At 42.2% G+C, this 13,663-nt stretch overlaps 1 protein-coding gene across 6 annotated transcripts in view; it reads left to right on the top strand.

The window, feature by feature from the left end:
* Positions 1–1,107: 1,107 nt before the first annotated feature.
* LOC117557582 (NACHT, LRR and PYD domains-containing protein 12-like) overlaps positions 1,108–13,663 on the top strand; it is a 39,310-nt gene continuing 26,754 nt past the window's right edge. For 2 of the 6 annotated variants that reach the window (XM_034233472.1, XM_034233471.1), the window contains exons 1-8: positions 1,108–1,135; positions 2,700–2,855; positions 4,303–4,407; positions 6,678–6,739; positions 6,885–8,679; positions 9,290–9,463; positions 10,805–10,978; positions 11,662–11,835. In XM_034233472.1, the coding sequence (XP_034089363.1) occupies positions 2,731–2,855; positions 4,303–4,407; positions 6,678–6,739; positions 6,885–8,679; positions 9,290–9,463; positions 10,805–10,978; positions 11,662–11,835 (2,609 nt within the window). In that variant the 5' untranslated portion in view covers positions 1,108–1,135; positions 2,700–2,730. Of the gene's footprint in view, positions 1,136–2,699; positions 2,856–4,302; positions 4,408–6,677; positions 6,740–6,884; positions 8,680–9,289; positions 9,464–10,804; positions 10,979–11,661; positions 11,836–12,655; positions 12,830–13,218; positions 13,393–13,663 lie in introns of all 6 variants that reach the window. The other 4 variants (XM_034233467.1, XM_034233466.1, XM_034233470.1 and 1 more) reach the window with 4 other exon arrangements.

The following is a 13,663-nucleotide window of genomic DNA, read 5'->3' as shown; positions in this document are numbered from 1 at the left end:
TCTGGTACTTCTACTTTTACTCAAGAACAAGATCTGAGTACTTCTACTTTTACTCAAGTACAGTATCATAACTAAAATGGGAAGGAGCATAGCTGTGACGAGAAAATGTACAAAGTATGTAACACCAACCACTTTGAAACAAGTCATTCAGTCTCTGGTTTTGTCACATCTTGAGTACTGTCCGGTCATATGGTCATCAGCAGCAAAAACACATATACAGAAATTACAAATAGCTCAAAACAAGGCTGCCAGACTAGCTCTCCACTGTTCGAAGCGCACTCATATTGGAGTTATGCATACAAACCTATCATGGCTTCCGGGTGAGAAAAGTCTGCAATCTTGTGTTACCACTTTTCTAAAAAAATTCCAATTTAGCTAAAGACCACTGTATTTTTATGATCAAATAGTTTACACAAGAGACGAGCATGACCATAGGACTAGACAAGCTACATCAGGCCATCTACGGGCACCTAAACCCAGGACAAATCTTCTGAAATCTTCTGTGTCTTATAGAGCTATAAAGGAATGGAACTTATTGCTAAACTACCTTACTGAAATAGAGTCCAGAGCCTCTTTCAAGAAGAGATTGAAGGGCCATCTACTAATGACCATGTACCCTTGTGAACTGTGAACCCTAATTAAATTTAATTTAATTTAATTTGATCTCATGCTTTGTACTGGTGGGTGTCTTGTGCACTCATCCTTGGCTGAGATTGATATTGAAAGTGGATGAGATTGTTGATGATGTTGGAAATTGTTGATGATATTGGTGATGTTGTTAATGATGTCAGGAATTATGTCTTGAATGTTGTTGTATTATTGTTGTATTATTGTTGTATTATTGTTGTATTATTGTTGTATTGTTTTAAGTGTCGAACCCCATGAAGAGTAGCTTTTGTCAAGAGCAAAAGCTAATGGGGATCCTTAATAAACATAAACATAAGTACAAGACCTGAGTACTTCTACTTTTACTCAAGAACAAGATCTGAGTACTTCTACTTTTACTCAAGTACAAGACCTGAGTGTTTCTCCCAGCTCTGCTGATAAACAGAGGGAGGAGCTGCAGATAAGGAGGGACATCGAAAGGGATGAAATCAGACTCCATTTTACACTTCGACAGAGGAGGAGCAACAGGGTGAGTGTTGGTTAAAACCTATGGTTAAAACCAGTCTCTGCTGGGTTTTTAATACGTTATTATTACTCTGTCATACTGTAGGCCTATGTCACAAACAACTATTTTTACTGACGTGATACAAAATCAGCAACGTAGAGTTGAGTGTGACTTTTTCAAATATATTTAACTTTTTCATTTCCTGGACCGACAATATTTTCACTGACCGGCCTTCAAAGTATGGGGGGGGGGGGGGATAAAGGGCTGTAGTGCTGATGCTCCGGCTCCGTTTTTGCGTGCTCAAATCAACTGCTGTGAACGTCCTTTGTTGAAAGTAGTTTAACTTTCGAGCAGCAACGCGCACTGCTTGTGAAGTGACGACAAACACCAGATCACAGACAGCCGGAATATCTCTTTCCTGTCGGCACCAGAACTCAGACAGTTGAGTAAAGTTAGAACGATATTGGCAGATTCGGATTTCACGGATCAATAACTCATGAACAAAACGTTATTCAGACACAAATTACGTCTCCCAAGTAGGCTACCGTGGTAAGGTTGACAACGAACTACAATCACATTTTGATTAAAAAAAAAGTCAATATGCGCTGTCCTCCGAGCTGGACACATTACATTGGTCTCTATCCGCAGCCGGAGAAGAAACAAGTGCTCATAGACCGTCTGCAAAGTGCATTCTCCGAAAAAAGAAAATACAATAATATTCAATCACTTCACTATTATACAGTATATTTCTACCAAACTCACTACACACATCAATAGTCTCCTGGTGGTCAGACTACAGCAGAGAGTTTGGAAGAATGTGGTTCGGAATAATTTTGGGGAAGATTTATAGTGTAAAATCTTCAATAAATATGGTATAATCTTCAATAACGTTACTATTATACAGTGGAGTGCTACCAAACTCACTACACACATCAATAGTCTCCTGGTGGTCAGACGTGTGTTGTGAGATTGGTAGAAATATACTGTATAATAGTGACGTTATCGTTATTGAAGATTTTACACTTTAAATATTCACCAAAATTATTCAAAAGCACATTTTTCCAAAACGTCAGGGTTGGTCATAAACGTCAAAGGGCAAAAATTATGGATATCCTGTGTACTCTTGCCCTCTCTGATTTTATCCAAAGCGACAGGATTTGGGAAAACCCATGTCATGCTGACTGCAGTAATCAGAAGTTCAGCGCACTACCTCACTGAGCCACAGCCTCCTATGATAGTTACATGAGCAACCTGTGAGAAGTCTGACTTATGGGTTGTATTGAAATCAAAGTTTGTCATTATGATGTTTTTATTAAATGATGATGTCAAATTGTGTGTGTGTGTATGTGTGTGTGTGTGTGTGTGTGTGTGTGTGTGTGTGTGTGTGTGTGTGTGTGTGTGTGTGTGTGTGTGTGTGTGTGTGTGTGTGTGTGTGTGTGTGTGTGTGTGTGTGTGTGTGTTGTGTGTGTGTGTGTGTGTGTGTGTGTGTGTGGTGTGTGTGTGTGTGTGTGTGTGTGTGTGTGTGTGTGTGTGTGTGTGTGTGTGTGTGTGTGTGTGTGTGTGTGTGTGTGTGTGTGTGTGTCTGCAGTGTTACTGGTGTATCTGTCAGACTGGAGAAGATGAGTGATTCAAAAGATGAGGAGGAGGACACATCTTCCGTCTCCAGCTGTCTGTCTCTGAAGAGTGACGGGTCTATTGACTTACCTCCAGCAATCAGTAATCTACCACAGCCCTCAGACCGGAAGTAAGAGTCTGTTTCTCGTTCACACTGACCTCTCTTGATACGTTTTGCATGGTGGTTTGAGCCTGGCACAAGAGTGAAGGGAGTACACTAAAGAAACGCAGTAAAGTACACTAAAGAAACGCAGTAAAGTACACTAAAGAAACGCAGTAAAGTACACTAAAGAAACACAGTAAAGACAGAAGAGTACTCTAAAGACACACAGTAAAGACAGAAGAGTACACTAAAGAAACACAGTAAAGACAGAAGAGTACACTAAAGAAACACAGTAAAGACAGAAGAGTACTCTAAAGACACACAGTAAAGACAGAAGAGTACACTAAAGAAACACAGTAAAGACAGAAGAGTACTCTAAAGAAACACAGTAAAGGACAAAAGAGTACACTGTTCCAGGGAACTCACCAAGTGTCAGAAAATACAACCCTCTCTCTTTTCTTCCGTACCCAAATCTTTTAAAAACGGGGCAACAACGAGCGGATACAGATTCCATCCGACCCGACGTCAGCCCGGAATAGTTTCCGTTCAAACGAGACGTGTCCATTCACACGAGACCGCTCGAAAGCGCTGGAGAGATTGTAGTACATATGCCAGGCCTGTAAGTGGCGCTGTAGTCTGCCACAAAAGCAGCGAAGAAGACGAAGTGCATGGTTGCCATGGTTGCCCTTCTGTATATTCTCCGCTGTGGCTCTTTTTCTCCCTCCCCGAGGCAAGCGTTTGCTCCTGCTACTGTCATTCTCTCCAGTAGTCCACCAGCAGATGACAAACACCCACCTTTCCGCCTCTTCCAAGGGACGAGGGGACCGTGCGGCAGAGTTTCAGTTCGATTTTTTATCGACGGTCAACATGTCCATTAAAGTTTAAATCTTCCTGACAAAATTAGAAAAGTGCCGGTCAGAGGGTCTTCTTTGTTATTTATTGACCTTTAAAACAAATGAATAATGACTCTAGGTAATAATATAAGAATAAAACACCGAGGACGGAGCCTCTCTTTTCCTCCCCCTCTTCTGAGAGCCCAGCAGCTGATCTCAGAACACGCTCCCCTCTCCTGCAGGGGGGCGTGGTCAGCTGCAGCTCATTTGCATTAAAGCTAAGTCACAGATTCGGCCCTTGCAAAAACAAGGCTGGAAAAGAGCAAATAGAGCGAAATGAGGCATGGCTAAAATGCATGATTTGTTTGGTATTTTGAAAAAAAAACTTCACAGACATTTTTTATATAGGTATGGCCCTACAATATATGTTTCAAATATAGCATGATAGGTCCACTTTAAGTTAAGTGAATAAAACACAAACATGTAAAACTATTGATCCTCACAAATGAATTGTAAAGACTGAAACCTACAAGCATGACTCAAAAACAGAAAGTTCAGAGCAAGTCCAAACATATTTAATCAGGTTCAGTTGCTCTTTTCAAAATCCAATGATGTGTGTAAAACATTTTCTGTTTCTGCAGACGGAGAGCAGAGTCTCCAGTCCCCAGCTGCCTGTCTCTGAAGAGTGACCAGTCTATAGACAGATTTATGGACTTCCGGGATCAACCTGGACCCTCAGAAACAAAGTGAGAGTCTGTTTCTCCTGTGAACTGACCTGAAGAGGATTCAGTGTTTATGTTATCTGATCATCTAAACTAGAGTAAGAACTTGGAGGGCATGATGTTGTTAATGGTGTCCAATACGTTTGAGACCCACTGAGACTGATGTAAACCATCTAAACACTCAGAGAGAAGAGTACACTAAAGAAACACAGTAAAGGACTGAAGAGTACTCTAAAGAAATACAGTAAAGGACTGAAGAGTACACTAAAGAAATACAGAAAAGGACAAAAGAGTACACTGTTCCAGGGAACTCACCAAGTGTCAGAAAATACAACCCTCTCTCTTTTCTTCCGTACCCAAATCTTTTAAAAACGGGGCAACAACGAGCGGATACAGATTCCATCCGACCCGACGTCAGCCCGGAATAGTTTCCGTTCAAACGAGACGTGTCCATTCACACGAGACCGCTCGAAAGCGCTGGAGAGATTGTAGTACATATGCCAGGCCTGTAAGTGGCGCAGTAGTCTGCCACAAAAGCAGCAAAGAAGACGAAGTGCATGGTTGCCATGGTTGCCCTTCTGTTTATTCTCCGCTGTGGCTCTTTTTCTCCCTCCCCGAGGCAAGCGTTTGCTCCTGCTGCTGTAATTCTCTCCAGTAGTCCACCAGCAGATGACAAACACCCACCTCTCCGCCTCTTCCAAGGGACGAGGGGACCGTGCGGCAGAGTTTCAGTTCGAAACACTCAGAGAGAAGAACACAGTAAAGAAACACAGTAAAGTGTTAAGGATAGTGAGGATAAGACTGCGCTTATTAAAACCACGCTACGTGTAGGGTGAGTACCAAACGCTGTCTCCTGGTACTCATCTGAGTAAGTCACTAAAAAAGTTATGTGAAACCCTGGATATACAGTCTAGGGATGCTAACAACAATCCCTGTAACCAGTGCCCTCTCTCTGTCTCACTCCCTCACACAAAATGTGCTATGCCACACGCACACAGAGCCGAGGATGGAGACAACATTTTGAAAAAAAAATGTCTTCCCACCCTATTTGCGGGTGGATTCGCCTATACTCATACTTGCCAACCCTCCCAATTTTCGCGGGAAACTCCCAATTCCATTGCCCTCTCCCGGTTTCCTCCCGGGGTCATATTTCCGTTTGTAGCCTTTATTTCTCCCGCATTTCTCCCGATTTCTGACAAAATCAGATTTACTCACGACTGTTTCCACTCGGACTTTAATAAAGCTACACCATTGTTTGGTTTCCATGGTAGCGCGTCTCTTTGGTAGCGCGTCTCTTTAGTAGCGCGCGCAACTGAAAGTCTGAGAGGGTGTTCAGCATGGTGAGGAAGATAGTCACAGAAAACAGAACAAGAATCTACCCTCTGCTCACTCCTTTCCTGTAAAATACAGGTCCCACACATATGCTCCATCAAGGATGGTGCTACAGGCTGCAAGGCATTGCACTTAATAAGCATGTTAATGTTAATCTAACAGCTCCGGCGATCCACTACCACTATACCACTATACACTACCCGCGTATAGCTGCAACTTGAAAATGTCAACTTGATCGAGATATTTGTGTGACGCTCTGACGCACAAACCTGTCAGCATTGAGATTCTGCTTCTGTCGTCACTGACGTGCTGACGTTGAATCAGTAAAGGAAAACATCAGCAGCCAGAGCTTTACAGTACCTCATATTAAATCAGTGTTTTTCATTTATGTGTATGAACCATAGACTCTGTATGGTACAAACAAGAGACCTCACTGCTTCCCCTAGCGGCCTGTCCTCTACAGTTTATGGCTGTCCTCAGTGCACGGGTCTGCGTCCGGAAAGACCCTCACCCGTCTTTACCTCCGAGCCCGTCTGGTTCAGCATTATTCCCGAGGAGGAGCAGGGTTTTGTGGACCAGACTGAGCGAGCATTTGTGTGGCTACTGTGTTTGGTGTTTTGAAAGTTCCAACGTGATCCACGATATACAATAGATGAAGACAAGATGCAAATTATCATGAATAGCCCTTAATGTCTTAATTTAACAATCCTCATACTGGTGTATTGGGTATGGAACGGGATTTCAAAATATCGCAATTTATATTGTGTATCGCGATACAGGTTAAAAATATTGCAATATTATTTTCAGGCCGTATCGCCCAGCCCTAATTTTGATGATGTGTGAGTTGCTATATACGATGAACTTGCTGTGTCCAACTTTGAATTATGTTATGAATCCAGACAGGAAGATGTTTTTATTATGTACATATACCTGCGCTATAAAGGTTGTGTTCATCTCAACAGAGGGAAGAGGTCCAGAACAAGAGCTGGAGTGCAGAGAGCCAGTCAGACCAGCACTGTACGAAGTAAGTCTAAATATCTGTCTGCTGGGGTCTTCATGTCTGAAAACAGGGTTCTTCCTGGTTTATTTGTTAAAGTAAAGACATTCATTCTGAACCCTTTTATTTATTTGTTTTATTTGTATTACTCACACGTTTCCTTCTCCTTCAGCAGATAGTGGTCTGCAGGAGGTTTTAGATGAACATCGCATCAGTCTGAGGAGGAGATGTGAACGTGTGACTGAAGGAACTGATCAAAGTGAAACCCTCCTCAACAGGATCTTCACTGAGCTCTACATCACACAAGGCCTGAGTGAAGAGGTTAATACCCAACATGAGGTGAGGCAGCTGGAGACAGCTTCCAAGAACAAGCCCCTCCATGACACTCCAATCAAGTGCCAGGACATCTTTAAAGCCTTACCTGACCAACAGACTCCCATCAGAGCGGTCCTGACCAACGGAGTCGCTGGCGTTGGAAAAACCTTCTCAGTGCAGAAGTTCACTCTGGACTGGGCCGAGGGTTTGGGAAACCAAGATGTCAGTCTGGTGATCCCGCTCTCCTTCAGGGAGCTGAACCTGATCAAAGGTGAGCAGTACAGTCTTCTCAGGCTGCTCCATGTTTTCCATCCAACCTTACAGAAGGTCACAGCAGAGCAGCTGGCTGTCTGCAAAGTGCTGCTCATCTTTGACGGCCTGGATGAAAGCAGACTTTCTCTGGACTTCAGAAACAATGAGGTTGTGTCTGAGGTCTCTCAGCAGTCCTCAGTCAACGTGCTGCTGACAAACCTCATCAGGGGGAAGCTGCTTCCCTCGGCTCTCGTCTGGATAACTTCCCGACCTGCAGCGGCCAATCAGATCCCTCCTGAGTGTGTGGACAGGGTGACAGAAGTACGAGGCTTCACTGACGCCCAGAAGGAGGAGTACTTCAGGAGGAGATCAAGTGATGAAGAATGGTCCAGCAGAATCATCTCTCACATCAAGAGCTCCAGGAGCCTCCACATCATGTGTCTGATCCCAGTCTTCTGCTGGATCACTGCTGCAGTTCTGGACCACATGTTGACTACAGACCAGAGAGGACAGCTGCCCAAGACCCTCACTGACATGTACTCACACTTCCTGCTGGTCCAGACCAAGAGGAAGAAGCAGAAGTATGAGGAGGGACATGAGACGAGTCCACAGCAGCTGACGGAGGCTGACAGGGAGCTTCTTCTGAAGCTGGGGAGGCTGGCGTTTGAACATCTGGAGAAAGGAGACATCATGTTCTACCAAGAAGACCTGCAGCGCTGTGGTCTTGGTGTTACCGAGGCCTTGGTGCAGTCAGGAGTTTGTACAGAGATCTTCAAAAGAGAGAGTGTGATCTTCCTGAAAACAGTCTACTGCTTTGTTCATCTGAGCATTCAGGAGTTTCTGGCTGCAGTCTACATGTTCCACTGTTACACCAACAGAGACACAGCGGTACTGAAGGACTTCCTGCAGGGAGACTATAGCAACAGGTATAACAGTGATCAGGATTACCCATCCCTGGATGTCTTCCTGGAGGGAGCCATGGAGAAATCCCTCAGAAGTGAAAATGGCCACCTGGACCTGTTTGTCCGCTTTCTCCACGGCCTCTCTCTGGAGTCCAACCAGAGACTGTTAGGAGGCCTGCTGGGTCGCACAGACAACCGTCCAGAAACCATCCAGAGAGCCATCAACAACCTGAAGAAGATGAGCAGCGATAAAATCTCTCCTGACCAGAGCATCAACATCTTCCACTGTCTGACAGAGATGAAGGACCACTCAGTCCATCAGGAGATCACAGAGTTCCTGAAGTCAGAGAACAGATCAGGGATCTACTTGTCTTCTCTGGCCTACATGCTGCAGATGTCAGAGGAGGTTCTGGATGAGTTGGACCACGAGAAGTACGAAACATCAGAGGAGGGACGACAGAGAGTGATTCCAGCTTTGGGGAACTGCAGCAAGGCTGTGTGAGTCCAGATGTGATTAACTTTATAAACTAATGTAGATATTAAGTTTAGTTTTCGAATAAACACTATACAACTTTTTGCTGTTTCAAATACTGTGACTGCAGTTTGTTAATAGTTAAATCAGACACAGAGTAATATCTGATTTATGTTGACTCTTTTAAAACAAGATCTACATAATCCCACCAATAACAGAGGTCAGATTGTGTTTTAACGCTGATACATAGATAACGTCTTTTTCATGGTGTTTTGTTGAAAATAATGGAAACCTATTGGTTTGTTCAATATGTTTGTGTGCATTATACATTCTTAGATGCTTTGAGAAATACATTATGCATTCCTTGTCATGCACATCCAAATATATTAACATTTCATTATGTAAATCTCTTATTTTGTCGATTTGTTTAATTTCTGTTCACTGACAGCAGAAGGTAGGTCCGACGGGACAAACATGGGATCAGATCACACTGAAAACTCAATAAAATATTCATTGTACTAACATCAGAGTTATTCAAAACATTATATTCAAAATGTTTTTTCAACAAATGCATGAAGTAAATGTAATGTTTCCCCTTGTTTTATAGCATATGCTGTAATATATGTGTCATTGCAGATTTCATAACCGTGGAATCTCAGACTCTGACTGTGAAGTCGTGGCCTCCGCTCTGAAGTCCGACCCCTCCCACCTGAGAGAGCTGGACCTGAGAGCCAACAAGCTGCAGGATTCAGGAGTGGAGATGCTGAGTTCTGGACTAAAGAGTCCAAACTGTAAACTGGAGACTCTCAGGTCAGATCTCTGGCTGTAGTTCATGTGGATTATTATTTATTTATCATTTATATTATTTCTAATTCCAGAGTTTAGTACTAAGAGTACAAATACATTTAAATGTTTATATTTCTTTCTCAATGGCTGAATATTTTAAAGAACAACAAAAAGCAGAGAAAGTAAATGTATGACTCTGAAGTCCAACCGCTCTCATCTGAGATATCTTTTCAGCCGTCACTCTCACTGTGCTCCATAAGTTAGTGAAGATGCTGTCAGTACTGATGAGCTGTGAGGGAGATGAAGGAGGTCAAATATGTTGCTGAGAAAAACTGCTGCAGAGAATTTGAGCTCATCAATTGTTTTGAATCTACATCCTTTGAAGAATATGGAGGGTGGTGAGGGTGGTTGGTTCAAGGATTAAACAGTCAACGCAGTGGATTTAAAGATGAGTAATTTGTTGATTCTTGTTTGTCTTAATTGTTGATCTGGTTGGAAAGTACAACACATCTTAGTTAGTTCAAACTTAACATTCATATTTTAAATGATATTCCAGCAAAGCAGTTATCTTTCTACATTATTAGAAATAAAGTAACCAAATCTAAACGGTACAGAAAATAGGGAGGTAAACTACTCGAGCTGCTATGAACATACAATACAAAGGAACACTGATTATTTACTCAGACAAACAATTGGTTCTCAGGAGCTGCATTAGGCCAGCCAGCTTCTTTGTTCATGGGGGAAAGGATTTGCCACAGGTGAGCTGGAGGAGGGAGCAGGTAGAGGGAGGCCGGAGTGGGAGAGGGATTTTCCACATCATTGCTGACATTAAAACCATTTTGAGCTCTGAACCGATTATTAAACCTTACCAGGTTAGTCTAAACCGGGTAACAGGGGCGCTGCGCCCTCTTACTGTCAGCGTGCGCCCGCATACCAACATGCTGATTTTCCCTGTAAATTGTTAAAGTGATGCCAGAAAACCATATTTCTGTTTTTCAAAAACTGTACAATTCCTCCAAAAATATGAAAATGGTGTCAAATAGAGCGTCAGACGGCAGAGACAGCTTTGGTTTTACTCTGAATAATTATGGGATGGATGTCCGGTGGGTCTGCAGCAGGTTTACACTCAAACTGAGATTTCTCAGTTTCTTTTTCTGTCCTTTTTTCTGTAGAGGAAGTACAGAAACTGTAGCTCTGGATGTATTTGTTGTTTGAGGTGCAGTATATGACTCAGCAGCTTTAAGACATGAAGACACTATTATTTTCCACTTCGCTCTAATGAAAGTAGGCGGGGCCAGAAATGACGTTGGACGCCCTTTCTAGGAACATTGCTTTCTAAAGTTACATCATGTTTTCTTTATTCAGGCTGGAGCGCTGCAGGTTGTCAGAGGTCAGCTGTTCTGCTCTGGTCTCAGCTCTGAAGTCCAACCCCTCCCATCTGAGACTTCTGGACCTGGGTTACAACAAGCTGCAGGATTCAGGAGTGGAGCTGCTGAGAGATCTTCTGCAGAGTCCAGACTGCAGACTGGAGGCTCTCAAGTCAGTAAGGGGTCGACTCTCTGCTGGTTCAGCAGTACTGTATTAAACACAGGGAGGTGGAGGTGTTCCTCTCACTGGGGAATCTCTCCAGTTCCACCTTCCAGGCGTAGCCTAGCTTAGCACAACAAATCATGGATGTTACCATTTGTCTGCAGTTTCTCCTTTTGTTCATCTTTCGTTTCTTTTCTTTCATTCTCCCAAGAACAATATAATGCAAGCTGACAATGCAAAGCCACATGTTAGTCAGTGCGACTTGTTACCAGACATATGGGATTCTACAGGAAATGTGTTGACTGTGGCAGACTGATGTTGAGCTTTAAATTAAAATATAACAAGAAAGTCCTACACTTCATAATTCACTCTGAACATTGAAACACCTGGAGTTCATTGTATATTCTCGATCATGTTTCTTTTATAAATTATATAATAAACAGTTTAATACAGTTAATACATATTTCTGTCAAAACTATCAAACACTAACCAATCATTTTATTTTTAAACTGAAGATGCTTTGGATGTATGGCTCCACTATTTCTGAAATAAATACTTTCTATTTATTCTTTATCACATTTCTTCTAAATTCATCCCGACATATTTGTCATATGTGTAAACTGTGTGATCTTCAGTTGAATCAGTTTCAGTGGGTTGTTATTAGTCTGGCTAGTCATGTTTTCTTTATTCAGACTGTGGCGCTGCAGGTTGTCAGAGAGCAGCTGTTCTGCTCTGATCTCAGCTCTGAAGTCCAACCCCTCCCATCTGAGAGGTCTGGACCTGAGTAGCAACGCTCTGCAGGATTCAGGAGTGGAGCTGCTGAGAGATCTTCTGGAGAGTCCAGACTGCAGACTGGTGGTTCTCAGGTCAGTTCTCCATCTTTAACTTCTGTGCTGAGATTAATATGTGAGAGTTGTGTTGACTCTGAGCTGCAGACATCAGGCTGATATTATCCTGATCCTCTCTGAGTATCTTGATGCTAAAGTCTGTTTTCTTCTTCTGTGGTTTCTTTCCCTGGCAGAGCAATGTTAAGGAAGAATCAAACTCTGCATAATTCACTCTGAACCTCCAACAAACCTCAAATGCATCTTATATTCTCCATCAGGTTTTTTTTTTTTTTAAATAAATGACTTTATAAACACATGAATACAATAATTAAACATTTATATTAAAACTATCAAACACTAACAAATATGTTCAGTTTCAGCTGTTTCTCACATGTGTATGAAGCTACATGATGCTCATACTGACTGAGCAGTTTAAACTGAAGATGCTTTGGATGTATGGCTCCACTATTTCTGAAATAAATACTTTCTATTTATTTTTTATCACATTTCTTCTAAATTCATCCTGTCATATTTGTCATATTTGTAAACTGTGTGATCTTGAGTTGAATCAGTTTCAGTGGGTTGTTATTAGTCTGGCTGCACATCATGAGTTAGTGTAGATGGAGCAGAGGTTCAGATGTGAAGTCTCCACTTTTTATTGAAGGAGAAACACGTTGTCTTTCATATTAATGAGAGCTCTTTTCTCTTTCTGTATCTTACAGTTTTTAACCTGTCAGGATGTCCACTTGATAAACTCCTACATTCTCTACTTCTCCAGCTATACACAGATTATTGAACCTTGAATATTTTAAGCTGAAACTTTGTTTTTCTAAAGTTACATCATGTTTTCTTTATTCAGACTGATGAGCTGCAGGTTGTCAGAGATCAGCTGTTCTGCTCTGATCTCAGCTCTGAAGTCCAACCCCTCCCATCTGAGAGATCTGGACCTGAGTGACAACGCTCTGCAGGATTCAGGAGTGGAGCTGCTGAGAGATCTTCTGGAGAGTCCAGACTGCAGACTGGAGACTCTCACGTCAGTTCTCCATCTTTGACTTCTGTGCTGAGATTAATATGTGAGAGTTGTGTTGACTCTGAGCTGCAGACATCAGGCTGATATTATCCTGATCCTCTCTGAGTATCTTGATGCTAAAGTCTGTTTCTTCTTCTGTGGTTTATTTCCCTGACAGTGGCAGAGCAATGTTAAGGAAAAATCAAACTCTGCATAATTCACTCTGAACTTCCGTATAGTTTTATTTTACTACATTATATAAAAGACACATGATTACAATTAATAAGTATATCCAATCAAACACAACAAATATATTCAGTATTTGCTTCTTCCAACATTTGTATGAAGCTAAAAGATGCTTATACTGACTGAATAGTTTGAACTGACCATGTGATCATGTGTTCTTTATTCAGACTGATGGGCTGCAGTTTGTCAGAGATCAGCTGTTCTGCTCTGATCTCAGCTCTGAAGTCCAACCCCTCCCTTCTGAGACATCTGGACCTGAGTAGCAACGATCTGCAGGATTCAGGAGTGGAGCTGCTGAGAGATCTTCTGGAGAGTCCAGACTGCAGACTGGTGGTTCTCAAGTCAGTTCTCCATCTTTAACTTCTGTGCTGAGATTAATATGTGAAAGTTGTGTTGACTCTGAGCTGCAGACATCAGGCTGATATCATCCTGATCCTCTCTGAGTATCTTGATGCTGAAGTCTGTTTTCTTCTTCTGTGGTTTCTTTCCCTGGCAGAGCAATGTTAAGGAAAAATCACACTCTGCATAATTCACTCTGAACCTCCTAAAAACCTCAAATTCATCTTATATTCTCCATCATGTTTATTTTAAATAAATGACATTATAAACACA

This window comes from Gymnodraco acuticeps, unplaced genomic scaffold (genome assembly GCF_902827175.1).
Source record: "Gymnodraco acuticeps unplaced genomic scaffold, fGymAcu1.1, whole genome shotgun sequence".
Classification (NCBI taxonomy): Eukaryota; Metazoa; Chordata; class Actinopteri; order Perciformes; family Bathydraconidae; genus Gymnodraco; species Gymnodraco acuticeps.
Note: the sequence above shows the minus strand (reverse complement) of the source record. Positions and strands in the feature narration are given on the sequence as shown.